This window comes from Acipenser ruthenus, chromosome 5, assembly GCF_902713425.1.
Source record: "Acipenser ruthenus chromosome 5, fAciRut3.2 maternal haplotype, whole genome shotgun sequence".
NCBI classification, from domain to species: Eukaryota; Metazoa; Chordata; class Actinopteri; order Acipenseriformes; family Acipenseridae; genus Acipenser; species Acipenser ruthenus.
The window spans coordinates 46,054,314-46,070,479 of NC_081193.1; the positions used below are offsets into that span (position 1 = coordinate 46,054,314).

A 16,166-nucleotide genomic window follows, 5' to 3' on the forward strand; every position below is an offset into this window, starting at 1 on the left:
CCCCAGTGTTTCTCACTGTAAATATGTCCAATGTCAATCAAACCATTTGTCTGTGACAACAGGGCATAGATAGACATTCTGTGCAAGTTTGACATTTCTAGCAGCACCACTGCATGGAATATACAAGGGGTACCAAATAATACAGCCATAGACTATGATATTGTCAGCTGTCTAATTTGGTATCCCCTGTGTTTCTTACTGTATCAATCTTGTGTGTGTACTGTATATAAAATAAATATATAAACAAATATCTGTAAACAATAACGTTAAATTTAATACATTATGCATTTTAATATAATTGACATGACTTGTGTTTATTCTAGACATAACAGCACGAGGCACAGAGCCACAACACTAAATTCATTCTCACATTACTCATTAGAAAACTTTCATCATCTTTAGGCTTCCAAGCCGTAGGCTGGGGAAGCCTATTGTTTTTGTTAGGATTATTATTATTATTATTTTTCTGCTAAAACATGCTAAAAAACTCATGAAAAGGTAGATGCCTATGGATGATAGTCAGTGATAGTCAGCAAATTTGCGCAAGTCACATGGTTCGGCAGCCATATTGGATTTTGCGGAATTTGTTAAAACGCCTATGTATCGGAAACCGCTTACTGCAGAGTTCTGAAAATTGCTATATATGTTGAGAGATAGTCCATGATTAACTGCTGTTAATATGAAGCCGATTGGTTCTGTGGTTTGGCAACCACATTGATTAATGTCATAAAATTACCATAAAAATATAAAATCATCAAAATTCAAACATCATCTTCTCTGAAACCGCTTATCCGATTTAAACAAAAATTGGAATAACACATCTCAGTATGGTCATCTGTTACGCTTGTTCAAGGGAAGTTGCTATTGTGAAAATCATGGCGTCCACTCTGCATGACATCATCAACATATGCAACTGGCTATAAAACTGCGTATAACTTCTTATCGGCTGCACCAAAACGCACAAAATTTGACACGGATGTTGAGGACTATGTGATGTTGTGTCGTGGTCAATATGGCGGCCTTTGGTCACATGGTGTGGCAGCCATCTTGGATTTAATGAAAAGTTTGGACAATATTCAAAAGTCTTCTTCTCATGAACGGTAAATAGTACAGCTGTGAAATTTTGTACATAGTGCGCTCATGTCCACGATTGATTCTACTTAAGGAAAAACTGATCGGTCACATGGTGTGGCAGCTATGTTGGATTTTGCGTGAAACGCTTAAACAACAACTCCTCATGAGCCCTTTGGCCAATTGATGTGAATCTTGGTTATACGTTATCTTTGTACTGTCCTCTAAAAAAATTTGTCAAGAAAAAGTTCCTACATCAAACATGACCGCCATGAGCCAATCAATATGGGTGACATACCAGTTTGCCCATATTTCACCCTGAAATGACACATTCCCACCACTGGGGACAGCTGTTAACATGGTACAGTCAACAAGCTAGAGAAAAAATCTCTTAAAAACGGCCATTTTTTGCTGGTGTTTAACAAAAACAGTTTTACTAACTCATGTAACTTAAATTACAGTGGAAAGGATGATATTAATTCACATGTGCACACAGTACGACAGACTCCTCATATCAATATATAAAATGATGTTTAATTAAGATATTCGTTTGGTTATTTGTATGTTTTAAAGTGTTTCTAGTATAAACTCGAAATAAAAGTTATTCGCAGTTTGTAAAACTTATGAACAAATTTGTTTTATTAAAGCTGCCATGAGCATAATTTCGGCAGAATGTTAACATATAACAGTCGTCAGTTACGTTCTATATTTTAATTATATTAAGTTGCATTTATAAGGCTGTGTTTACAAATAAATCGTCTCTGATTCTGTAGTATCTACATACGGAATTCAAGTGAATGGGTATACTGTACTGATACAGCGTCTATGTTATTATTTTTTTTATTTCATAACTACATTCACAGTTATAACTGAGACTAAACTGATAAAACCACAATCGCAAATCCTCAATAGGTGGCAACGAAGCAGACAGAGTATTTATATGGAGGTTCTTTTTTTTTTTTCACTTATCACAATATACATGATTAACCAAGGTGTGCAATATAAATAACTTGTGTAATATACATGATTAAGATGTGCAATATAACTGGGCTACTACTTACTATTTATGTGCAAACTATAATGAGTTTATCAAGTGTGCAATATGATGTTTTTGATTCAGCCGGATATAATGTTTGTTGGGCCAGATGGTTAACTATTGAGTGCTATAATATAAATTTGGATGTGATTTATTATGAAATAATTTGTTCTGTATTTGAGCCAACTCTCCAAAAGGTCTATTACCTGCAGAGCACAATAACTGCTCAATTTGTACTGTCTCTCTGGGTTCTGTTCCAGCTTCTTCTCTCCTCTGTCCTGTTTATAATTCCTCGGCATAGGATTCGAGTTGTGCTACTCATGAATTGTGCACATGTTATGTCCTAGTAGCGGTTTGGTCACAATTAAATATGGTGAATTGTGTATTTGCCAGGCACCCCTGATAGCTAATCGTTACACTATTATCACTTTCTATTGCTTTAAAAAAATGCACATTAAATGATAGTGACATTAAAATATACAAAAACCAATACATGCTGTAGACTTTATTTATATTGCAAAATGAAGAATAGGGCACCACACGCACAAACTCAAACAAAGAGTGATCTAGAATTTAGAACAATGTTAGCCTCTTATATGCATTATTTTCAAAGTCTATATGACTGCATACTACTTAGAATTTTGTGTGCATCCAAATACAATTTAAATAGCCTACTAACCAATAATTCCAATATGTGGGCCAGAATTGACAGTTAGCCAGTTGTGATGACAATGCTTAATTTATAATAACCAATGCGCTTAAATTTCATGATAACTGCTTGGAAGCCATAAAGTTGCTTGCAACTCTAGTTTTCTTTAAAGTTTTGAAATCCCAAAAATATATATATAAAAAAGGCTACCTTTCAAAATCAGCACAATAGTTTATGTCGGTTGCATAGTTAACACACTAAACATTCATTCGTTAGACTGATATTGTTTTAGCTGCGAGTAATATCATGTAGGCTTGTATTACCCCCCCCCCCCCCCCAAAAAAAAAGTTTTTAACCAACACAAAACTCAAGAGGTTGCTCAAGTAAGATCAATGCGATAAGCTGCGTATTAAAAGAACACGTCAAAGACGTTTAATGAAAACAGACCATAGCTGACGATACACATCACAAAGAAATTATGTCGTCCTGTCAAACGTTAGTAAATGATTGCAAAATGCAGCCGACAACTGCTGCGCATGCACATCACTCGTATTTTACCTCAGACACGAGCAACAGAAGAATCAATCAGACATGCCCATGGGACGATCTCATTTTACGCATGTGCAACGCGCCAGGAATACAGATTTCTGTGGGGACACTGAATTGGGCGCTACACCGGGACCTGAAAACTTATCAATTCATCTCAACCAGACAAATAATGTGTCACCAAAAGAAATAATATAGGTCATGTAAATATATATATATATATTATATATATATATATATATATATATATATTATATATTATATATATATATATATATATATATATATATATATATATATATATATATATATATATATATATATATATACACATTAATGTGGTTTAAATTATATTAAAACACTGAATGTTCATACCTACAGATTGATTTAATACATTTATGGATTTGTCAAAGAAAGTGTTCTATAATATGCCAGAACAAAATGAAACAGAGCAATGCCTATAATCTGTCTAATGACACACAAGTTTGTTGCCCCTTTAAAAACACGACCCAACACACACAGGAATGGATTTTTATGCGCCAACGCGCTATATTTTTAATAAACAACAAAATACAAAACACAAAATAAACACCTAGCTCTTTCGGAGCACTAACTAAACTTTTGGGAACACCCTGACTACAAGTAGGACGGCTTCCCCACCAAACAAAACATCAACAAACAAAACCACACAGGTTTACACGGCTCACGGTTTTCTCCAGACTGCTCGGAAGCAGAGCACCTCTTCTGCCTCCTTCTACTCAGCAGACCTGAATAATCTGACTGCCCTCTAAATACCCTGCACCTGGTTCTAATTTAACAATAGTTACCAGGTGCAGGGGATAATTAATAATAAAACAATTAACAAATTAAATTCGACAATAAAGCAAAACAATTAAACAATAAAGCCCAATACAATTAAATTAAACAAATGTGCATTCCGCACATGTTTTCCTGCAGGGAGGCTTTAACTCCCTCCCTGCTGTCTTTATATATATATATATATATATATATATATATATATATATATATATATATATATATATATATATATATATATATATATATATATATATATATATATAAACAATGATACATTAAAAGGAAACTGATAAGAAAATACACAATATAATTTTAAATGTTTTAAGGAGAGTAATAAAGTGACTCCATTGTGATTTAGCAGTTGGTTCAAACAATTTAACAGCAAATGCCGGCATTTTTCTGTATAATTCTGTGTAAATATAAAACTTTGAAAGGCCATCAATATTAATCCAGAAATGCCAGGTTTTTTTTTATGCTGGGTTGTTTTTTGAATAATAATAATAATAATAATAATAATAATAATAATAATAATAATAATAATAATAATAATAATAATAATAATATATATAATAATAATAATAATAATAATAATACTACAACAAAGTAAATATAACAAAGCCTGTGGAATATATAATCCAGCTACAAATAAACAGACCCAAACAAGTACATTTTCAAACAGGATTTAAAAGATTCAATTGTGCTAGCATTCCTGATATGAATAGGGACCAAGTTCCAAGTTCAAAATGTCCACTCTAGTGCACTGGGGTTTGCAATCTGCCCTCTAAATCACTGCAGGAAGAAAAAACATAAGTGCTCTGGCTTTTCTGTTCCATACCACATCATGGATCATTATTGCTGTGTTACCTGTTTGACAATGTGGGCAATAATCCTTACACTATCAGTGCACTTGAGTGGATATTTTGAAAAGAGCTGTCACGATGTTAAGGAAAAGAATGACAGGTACGTTAAATAGTTGTAAAAACACTTGGGGACACGTAACACTATATTTTTCGGAACCCCACTACTTACTCTAAGTATGTTAATATCATGTTTTGTCTGTTTTTTATTTAGGTTTAATGATTTTGAATATGTTATAAGTGAACGGTGGCTACCTCTAATCAAGTTGAGAGTGCACTTTCCCTTGTATTCGCTGACACAGCAAAGAGTGTGCAAGAAATACTCTCAATTTATTTAGAGGTTGTCACCAAACACATTTTTAATGTGCACTGCTAAAATAGCAGTCATAAAAGCATCTGACAAGAAACAATCAATTTTGGGATTATTTTTTTCATTTACATAAAAAAAAAAATTAAATGAGATTGATATTGTCACATGCAATTTCAAAAATATGCAGCAAAAAAATTAACTACACTGGAAATGCAACCAATCTTTCCACCCACTTGAGAAGAAATTTAATGCAGATTGCAAATTCTGAATAGAAAGACCAGTGTACCATCACCAAAAAAGTATTCAGTACAGAAGGTGACATAGTAGGGATAGATAGATAGATAGATAGATGCTAGATAGATAGATCCCAGCCTCCACAAACAACCCACGTAAACTATTCTCTACCTTCTCCTCCCTCCTAAACCCTACCCCCCTCCTCTATCTCCCCTGATGACTTTGCCTCCTTCTTCTATTCTAAAATCTGAGATATCCGCAAACTCTTTAACACCTCTCCCTCCCCCGCACCCCCTCCCGCTCCAACTCCTACACCCACTGCAACCCCTACTAACTCACCCTCCTTCTCCACCTTCTTGCCCCTCTCAGACTCTGACCTCTCCTCCCTGCTCCAGGGTCACAAACCCACCACGTGTGCCTTGGACCCCCTCCCCACTCACCTCTTTCAAGCTGCTGCCCCTGCTCTACTCCCCTTCATCTCCTCCCACCTCAACACCTCTCTACTTTCTGGTATCTTTCCCTCTGCCTTCAAAAAAGCCTCGATCACTCCCCTCCTCAAAAAACCTACCCTCGACCCCACCTCCCTCCAGAGCTACCGTCCTGTCTGGCTCCTACCCTTCCTCTCCAAAACCCTCGAGCGGACTGTACACCGCCAGCTCTCTGCTTTCCTTTCCAACCACTCTCTGCTTGACCCTCTCCAATCTGGCTTCCGCTCTGCTCACTCTACTGAAACCGCCCTCCTGTCTGTCACCAACTCACTTAAATGTGCCCGAGCTGCCTCTCTCTCCTCTGTCCTAATTCTCCTCGACCTCTCTGCTGCCTTTGACACTGTTGATCACTCTATTCTACTATCATCTCTTGCTGACCTGGGGATCTCTGGCACTGCTCTGGCCTGGTTCTCCTCCTACCTCTCCAACCGCACTTACCAGGTAACCTGGCGTGGAGCAACCTCCACACCTCACCCTCTCTTAACTGGAGTCCCCCAAGGGTCAGTCTTGGGTCCTCTCCTGTTCTCTCTCTACACCCGCTCCCTGGGCCCCCTTATCGCATCCTATGGTTTCTCATACCATTTCTATGCTGATGATGCTCAGATTTTCCTCTCCTTCCCCACCTCTGACTCCACCATCTCCTCCCGTATCTCTACCTGTCTGTCTGCTATTTCCTCCTGGATGCACTCGCATCACCTCAAACTCAACCTCTCTAAATCTGACCTCCTTTTCTTTCCCTCCTCCTCCCCCTCCTCTGATCTCTCCATCTCTGTTCCTCTGGAATCTACCACACTCTCTCCCTCTTCCTCAGCTAAGAACCTTGGAGTCACCCTGGACCCCTGCCTCTCTTATTCCCAGCACATCTCCACTCTGGCACGCACTTGCCGATTCTTCCTGAGCAACATCCGAAGAATCCGACCCTTCCTCACCAACTATGCTACCCAGCTCCTGGTCCAGGCCCTGGTACTCTCCCGCCTAGACTACTGCAACTCCCTCCTGGCTGGCCTCCCTGCGTCCGCCACCCGTCCGCTCCAGCTCATCCAGAACTCTGCTGCCCGCCTGGTGTTCTCTCTGCCTCGCTTCGCCCACGCTACTCCACTACTCCGCTCGCTCCACTGGCTCCCGATCACCGCTCGCATCCAGTTCAAGACTCTTGTACTAGCCTACAGATGCCTTGACCAGTCTGCACCCAGCTACCTCCAGACCCTCATCTCTCCCTACACCCCCACTCGACCTCTCCGCTCCGCCTGCACTAGAAGACTAGCTCTACCACCGCTACGCTCCCCTGCCTCCAAAGCCCGCTCCTTCTCCACCCTTGCTCCGCAGTGGTGGAATGACCTTCCTACAGATGTCAGGACTGCCCAGTCCCTGACCACATTCCGGCGCCTCCTTAAGACTCACCTCTTCAAAGAGCACCTGTAGAACTCCTCTGTTTGTATCCTGGGACACTATCACCCTTCATGTAAATGTGCTTTATTTTGCTCTTATCTGCCCCCTATTTTACTGCATTTAATCCTGTACTTCAGAATACTGTAATCTGCCAAGTTTTTAACCTGTAGTACTTTGTATTTAATCACATCCTGATGTAACTATCACTATTTAATCTTATTCTGATGTAAGTATCACTATTACCTGCTGTATTATTGAATTGTGGTTTGTCAAACTTGTACTTTACTTGATCAAAAGTTATTGTATTTCTTGCTCTTATTGTATTACTTGTATTGTAACGCTTGAAATGTTTTTGCTTACGATTGTAAGTCGCCCTGGATAAGGGCGTCTGCTAAGAAATAAATAATAATAATAATAATAATAGATAGATAGATAGATAGATAGATAGATAGATAGATAGATAGATAGATAGATAGATAGAGATAGATAGATAGAGAGTGCTCTAAACATGTTGACCAGTTAGTGTTTTTGAAGAAAACCTTAAGTGAATAATGCATGTCTTATAATTTAAAGGGTCTTGCAGTATGTGATGTCCCTACAGCTAACACTGAACAATGTAAACAAACTGGACTGTCAACACGGTTCTGAGAAATAGAGACACAGAAGGTAAACTATGGGGAAAAATGTGTAACATTAAAGTGATTATTTACTGCAGCTTTAAACTGCATAGTTTTTATTTTGATTCCCTTATTGGGGAACATTGAAATGTTTTGATTTTCAGGGCATATCACACTTGGTGTAGAATGAGCATGTTTAATCCCTGTTCTCAAATGTAAAAACAATTATTTATGTTTCATGTTCACTAATATGTTTACTGGTAATGAAGATTAAAATAATCTTTTCATTTGTAAACTGATTAAGAATTGCATGTTTTTGCAGTTAGCAACTTTTGCATTGAAACAAAACATTACTGGATTATATTGTTGTATACAATGGAAATGCTTCATGTTGGCATATCTCTAGTTGAAGTATTTCAGAAAGGGCATCACATTATTTATTTTTTGTACTTGTTTACATTGCTACTTTAATTTTGAAGCAAGTGCAAAGAAGCAAAATATTTTTAATAGCATAAAACTGGCAATAAACTACTCAAAACAATCATTTAACTGTTCTACATGTAATGTGTTTTTTTTTTTCTTTTTGGTTACAGATGTTGTTGCATATCAGATATTTTCCCTTTGCATCGGTTTCAAAATAGGTCCCAAGTTGTATTCTTCAAAACAGTTACAAATATAGTGCTTTCTATATCATATTCAGAGGAAGTACATAAAATGGATTTATTTAAAAATGAAATTGATTTTTCTACTTACAACAAGGCAACTTTTTTTTTTTTTTAAATCTGCAGTCTGCACCTTGTGCTTCATGTAAAATTAAATCACTAACATAGTAAGTCACAGGATTTCAATGCAGCTCTGTGAAGACTCGCTGATAAGAATGCCATGAATAAGAAAGAGGGGTAATTAGATTGCCAAAACAGGTCAAAACATTTGGACATCTAGTCCAGCAGATCTACCACTTTATTACAACAAAAGGTAATCTGACAGAAAGCACACTGTTTAAAAGCTGGCCCAAAATGTTATGATTCAATTGATAAACTCTATTTAAACTATAAAAAGCTATACAATTTTAAACATTAAGTACCCTAGCTTTTAAGACCACAAAAGATCTCCTATTAAAAGGTATCACCAAAGTAAACTTTGTTGTACTTTCTATGGACTACAACAGCTTATCCTTTTCAACAAAAAATACATACAAATATTATGCAAACCAATTACATTTGTATATTTCTAATACTCAGAATTACAAAATCCTGCATCATCCCACTAACACACTAGTAAAACCTAACTCTGATTACAATAGCTCTTTATTCACAGGTAGGCTGGACACAAAGAAACTTAATTTAATAAATTTGTTGAAAGCAATTTAATATTTAATAAAATTGCAGTTCTCATCTTTTTGAAAGTGATTCACTGAATAGCATCACATCTCCGATACATTCTGCGTGCTCATCTTGCTTCACTTTTACAACTGCAGAGATGCAGTCTTCACAACAATTTGCTATGTTTTTGCAACTGCTGCAGTATGATGTAATGGCTCAAGCTGTCCTCTTCGGAAAGCAGTCCTCATCCAGTTTATTTTACTCTTGAGAGAACAAGACCTGATAACTAAGGATTCTATTGAGTAAACTATTAGGAAATCTAAACAGTAGCATGTAACTCCAGAAGAGAAACCTGTTTAGATATAGAGCATTCCCACTAGAAATCTTTCTTATTCCATTAGCATCTGTGGCCTGGGTACACACACTAGCTTGCCAGGGCTGCCTGTGATCAATGTTCGATTCACTTCTATTTTGAGCAGGGAAATTGTCAAATTGTATGACGATAAACATTCAATCACAGAACAGACTGACAAACTTTAAACCGAGTGGCATGATCCAAAAAAATACATGTATTCATCTCTAAGTATTTTTTTCCATTTCATAAGATGTTGCTTTAGTGCAAATCTCATGAAAGCAACAAAAAGAAAAATAACAAATACTATAAATATGCAAAAAAAGTTCTCACAATTGCAATTAGTTTGATTTAAGACTCCAAGAATCCACAATCACAACTTGGTGCTTTTATAAGATTTTATTATAAAGCAGAACAGTGGGACACCTGAGGTAAAATGCTTTTCTGAATTGTGCTGTTTTGTGATTGAGAAATGAGTGGTACTGTAACAGTATCTGAAAGAGATTGATGACAGTCCTCATCTTTTATCTCACACATTGGGATCTTTACAACTACATAGTCTTGCTTATTACAATCTTATGCATATATTTTGACGAGGGAACAGATATATTCAGGAGTTAAAAGGAGGCTGAATAGGGTTAATGGGCAATAACAAATGTCTCATCCTCTGTCACTCATTTCTTGAGCAATTTGAGACAGCACCTATACTACTCGTGAGACGCCTTAAGTGGGTTAAAATGGTTGGTCAATGTTGCACGTCAAACCACCAAGGGTTGTCCAATACTTTGAGTCACCGAACAGTGTACATTTGTAAGATATTCACTAAAGAATCATGCCAAAAGCTCATTGACAAATATCCTAATCATTTAAAAGAGGTTATTATTACTAATGGTGCCTCAACTAGCTATTCATTTAATTTTCCTTGTTAGGTTATGAATACTTTTGAATTACCATTTTTTGCTGAAATAAATAATTGTAGACATCTATTTCTTGTAACTTTTTTCCTCATCCACAAAAGCAGAACTTTTGCTACAAAAAGTTGTTTGAGAAATTTCTAGAAATTATAAATTTCCATTGGGGTATATATATATATATATACACACACACACACACAAAGGGGAAACCAACAATAATAGAGAGAGAGACCAATACAGAAATTGCACTGAACTCGTGCGAAATTCATCTTCTGCAACTCGGTTGTATGTAGTGACTAATTACTAATAAAGTGCTATTTATCCTTTTATGTCAAGGATTGGTATTATACAACAGCTGCGATGATGACCAGTGCTATAACAGCTCGTAATGTAAGATTTCTGTACCACAAAAAAGTTATACTGATTCAAGTATGCCCTGTCCAAGATAAGAACTGTTTACAAAGGTACAGTAGGTTTGTCACATTAACTCGAAATTGCACTTTCCAACTGCAGACAGAAGGCCTATACAATGACAAACAACACTGGTTAACGATTTAGATTAAATAACTTAATACTATTTTTAGCAAATTAGCTAAATTGAAACCGCTTGGATACAAAAAAAACACATCACAAAACCACTGTTGCATGTAGTTTAACTTGAAGTAATATTTTGGAACGAATAATTATGTCGCGTACTCGACACTAGGAACTGCAATTTTGAAACACCATATCGTACAGTAGCAGAATTAAACATGCCCAGATCTAAAGCACAGGTACGAATCCAAACAATACCGACACAGCAAACGAAAAGCACAGTGTAAATCAGCCACAGTCAGTAGTAAACAGACTGAACTAATTCCTCCTCAGGAGGTCTGCTAAAACAAAATAAAATAAATACATAATACATACATAAATAAAAACATTATTTTGGGGGAAAAATAACGCATAAGTTGCGTTTCTTTTCAAAACAACAATTTGTACTAACAAAGCATCAATTTCAAGCCATGGGGCAGCAAACGTAGGATTTGCACATACCGGTACACACATTGCAGAACAATGCTAAATTGCACCTAACTTCCTTTGCCGTATAACATTGCTGTGTTGCGGTAATTACATTACCAAATACAAAATACCAGGATTGTCAATATTATTAATGATTGTGTATACTATTACATCAATCAAATAACCCAGGGAAAACGGAAATAAACTGTTTACGATTACACCCAAGATGATTACCAATATAGTCTGGTAATCGTTCGGTAGTTAGTATATAAAGTTAACCCATAAAAGCACTTTGTGTGGGAACTCTTGTAAAAATGTGAGCTGCTTTCAAATAATATTGTTTAAAAATCACTTTTTTTTTTGTTCAGTGACCGCTTGTCCCGGAGCAATGTAATGACAGTATTTAACTAAGAACATGGCAACTGGGTAAATCTGTAAATAAACAGAAATCCTTACTTGGATGGAAGTCGACTCCGTTTTGGAGTTTGCATGAAACTCAGCAGCCCTCAATGTGTCCCCCTGTTGTCTGTTTGCTGTGCAAATCAAACAGGAAGTAAACTCCTGCAGCGTCCAAGCAGTGGTACGGTTACCAAGGGCTCGCGGATGTAGCGTCACATGCTGGACACAATACAGGTTTTTTGAAGATAAAAGTGTTAAAACCAAGAAAATAAAACCTGCGTCTCATTACGCAATTAACTAGTTATTATACCAATCAGTACGTTTACATGACAAAGCGCTTTCCGAAAACGAATGTTTTCGGAAAACGGAATCAGCAGTACGTTTAAAAGCGTTTTCCAAAAACTAATGTTTTCGGAAAACTGAATCAGAAAACAGATTTTCTTAAAACGTCACTTTTCTGTGTTTACACGATTAACGATAGAAAGTCTAATTAGAATTCAACTGTATACATGGATTGAAGTTTTCGGTAAACTCAGGATATTTTCGCATGCAAAGTACTGTAGGCTAAGTACGATTTGAAGACCGGACATTTCTGCTATAGAACGGAGACCAATCCAATATTAGTGCTTTATCGAAGTGTCAGGTCTCAATTCAAAGAATACTATCCAATACCTCTATTCAGATTCCCCACAATGTTCAATCAGCCTTTCCAACAGCCCATCCTGTTCTATGTTACCAGTTTATTTTGCAGACATTATTAGTTTTCCGAATATAATCGGAAATTTCTAGGTGTTGTTTTCCGAAAGCTGACTTTCGGAATATTCCGATACATTTTCCAAAAAACAAGTTTAGAAGACTTTTGTTATCGGAATTAGTTTTCAGAAAACTTAATTTTACGAAAAATATCGGAATTCTCGCGCTGATGTAAACGCACTGAATGTTTTATCTATTATTTTCTGAAGCAAATTGGATAACGAACATACCAGTACTCTTGTACGTTTCAAATTAGTCATACCTACAGGGCTGACACATTAACACATCTAGCCCACATGTATTGGGTCCATGTGGACCCCACTATGTAACACAATTTTTGTTCCTGGGTAGTAAGTGTTATTTCCTAATTGCTTATGCCTCAAAAGTATAGAAAATGGCTATTATTCCCCACAAACTTTGCTTTTGTGACCAGGACAGTGATATTTTGAAATTTACCTATTTCCAATGAGAAAACGGTATTTTCGTTCACATAAAGTCAGAAAAAAACAACATATGAATCCAAATTAACATGTATTTATACTAAAGTAATACAAAAATGACTACAAAAGATTTAGAAGTGAGTAGTTTTTTGAGAGTTACGATTATACTGTAAATCACTTTCAAGAATCAGCCCCCAAATGTAGTCTCCCATCATGTTCTCGTTATACTGTCCTTCACTGACAGCTCATCCAGGAGCCTCAAAGCCGTGCTGCTCCATAATGGTAACAAGTACCCGTCTCTTCCCCTGGCTCACTCGGTGCACCTCAAAGAGGATTACAACAGCATCAAGACCTTGCTGGACGCCTTGAAGTATGATGAGTACGGCTGGGACCCCCGGAAGGTGCTGATGCCACCACTGCACATCAAATTGGGCCTTATGAAACAATTTGTCAGAGCTCTAGCTAAGGAGTCGGCAGCCTTCAAGTACCTTCAAGACTTCTTCCCTAAGCTGTCTGAGGTAAAGGTCAAAGCCGGTGTCTTCGTCGGACCACAGATAAAGAAGATCCTGGAGTGCAATGAATTCCCCAAGAAGCTCACTAAGGAGAAAGCGGCTTGGAACAGCTTTGTCGCAGTGGTTCGGGGATTCCTGGGCAATCACAAGGCCGAAAACTATGTGGAGCTGGTTGAGACTCTGGTGAAAAGCTCTGTAGGATGTCCCTCAAAGTCCATATCCTTGATGCTCATTTTGATAAATTCAAGGAGAACATGGGAGCGTACTCGGAGGAGCAAGGCGAGCGCTTCCACCAGGATATACTGGACTTTGAACACCGCTACCAAGGACAGTATAACGAGAACATGATCGGAGACTACATTTGGGGGCTGATTTGTGAAAGTGATTTACAGTATAATCGTAAATCTCGAAAAACTACTCACTTCTAAATCTTTTGTAGTCATTTTTGTATTACTTTAGTATAAATACATGTTAATTTGGATTCATATGTTGTTTTTTTCACCCTATTTATTCAAAACATTAGGGCGGATCCGTTTGTTTTTTTGCTTATGGGTTAAAAGAAAGCTTTCAAAACTAATAAGAAATTTCCAAACAAATAAAGAGCTATAGGTGTAAATACATTTTCAGCTCAAATGACTTTGATTAAGTTCAGTGACGCCATTCTGTGAACATGTGGAGCCGCGGTATGACACTTTAAATTAGACGACTTGCAATGTCAGCTCCCCCTGCTTTATTTAATTAGGCTAAGTTACAGAATGTCAATGCCACAGCAGAACCCATCATACGACTCCGCATGTTTCACCGATTCTTGTGATACTAGCGTCATACCATCAACGAATAATACAAAACATACGTTAAATATTTCAAACAGAAAAGTAGCTTCCGACCAACAGTTAGCCTTTACAGGTCTTGTAAGTATGGGGTTTTCAACCGTGGGTAGGGTAGTGGTCAAGGACGACTCAGAAATGCAGAAATAAAAACGAAAGTAAGAGAAAAATAATAATCTTGAATTGTTTTTTTTAACGGTGTTATATATTCTCCAAACCACAGTGTATGCTTATTTTAAAAAAAATAAAAAATCTATCACGTCCACATTTTCCACCTGTACGCATGCGCGATCTCGATTTCGTGGATTTCCACTGATAGGTGAAGCAGGTGTCTGGCGATTGTGCCTGGAGAGCGCTGTGTGCTGGTTGTGATCTTTGTGTTTTCAACTGGTTGTATAAGAGAAGCACAGTTTTTCTGCATTTTTTAGAAGTATAAATGCTCTGGTAAACATAAATAGTCATCACAATACTCATACTTTCAAAGTGGTGGTTGTATTTATTACCGCGGCTGCATTTTATTAACAGCAAGCGGCTGGTTGAATATGTTTTTGGTGTTTAAAATATAACCATTTCTCTTACTTGCAAAAGAAAAAACCAAGGCCGAAAACACAAAGACTGTTGTGATATATATATATATATATAAACGGGAAAAAAAGAAACGTGTTAACCAGATTAATCTGCCTTTTATTGCAACACTGAGCTAAATTTGTAAAGCCAAGGGTACTTCAGCTGAAACCTCCCGACAGAGGGATAGTTTCAAAAAATGGAAAACCCGTTCTATGTTATCAAAAAGTGTTTTGACGTCAACTTTTTTCACCTTTAGCAAGGTTTTTATTAGATGGAGCATATAGCTCTATTTGTTTCCAAGTGTAGTCGTCTGACGAGGTGGCCGAGTGGTTAAGGCGATGGACTGCTAATCCATTGTGCTCTGCACGCGTGGGTTCGAATCCCATCCTCGTCGACGTTTTTATTTTACATTACTTTTAAAGATGCTGTACTGTATTCTTTAAATACGTTTAAAAAAAACGAAAAAAAAAAACTTATCACTCATTTCAAACATTAAATCCGGGCAATATAGAAACACATAGATATGATTTGGAACCTTTTCACTGCCTCGCTTGATTATAGTTGTGTTGGTATTTAAATGCTCTGAAAATCACACAATTATTTTCATTAGGCGAACATTACTTTTCAAATTCAAATAATTAATAAACACTGTAGTAAATTAGAAAAAAAATAATTATGCAAGTTAAATGCTAATTGTATACGCATTTCTCCCCCTTGTGGACAGAAAGTGAAATAACACTATACCTGTACAAAGTTAAATTCAATCCTAGCACCTCAATAAGCATTATATTTTTTTAGGTAAATCCTAGCATGTCGTTTGTACGAAAGAGCCATACAAGAACTCAATTTTGCCATTCGACACTTAGACCTCCTGGATCTAGGAAAAAGCCAGAACAGGTGGACTTGGGAGCTCTTGCCGACATTACTGCTTTCTGAAGCCTCAAATTCACTACCGTCACGTTTTAAAAAAGTCTAAAAACTGAAAAGCATTACGTCTTTGTCATAGTTGATATAAATGTGTACAAGTCCCAGAAAACTTTTTTTCAAAACGACGTTTGTCTA

General features: G+C 36.9%; 1 protein-coding gene and 1 non-coding gene across 4 annotated transcripts in view; one reads left to right on the top strand and one right to left on the bottom strand.

The window, feature by feature from the left end:
• The window catches only part of LOC117403272 (protein dispatched homolog 1-like), a 136,655-nt gene extending 124,414 nt beyond the window's left edge, over nt 1-12,241 (bottom strand). For 2 of the 3 annotated variants that reach the window (XM_059024280.1, XM_059024277.1), the window contains exon 1: nt 12,063-12,241. In XM_059024280.1, coding sequence (XP_058880263.1) covers nt 12,063-12,097 — 35 coding nt within the window. In that variant the 5' untranslated portion in view covers nt 12,098-12,241. The remainder of the gene's footprint in view (nt 1-12,062) is intronic. The other variant, XM_059024279.1, reaches the window with a different exon arrangement.
• A 3,175-nt stretch (nt 12,242-15,416) lies between these two features.
• Nucleotides 15,417-15,498, top strand: trnas-gcu (transfer RNA serine (anticodon GCU)). Its single transcript has one exon. It is a non-coding gene; the product is annotated as a tRNA-Ser (tRNA).
• The last annotated feature ends 668 nt before the right edge of the window (nt 15,499-16,166 follow it).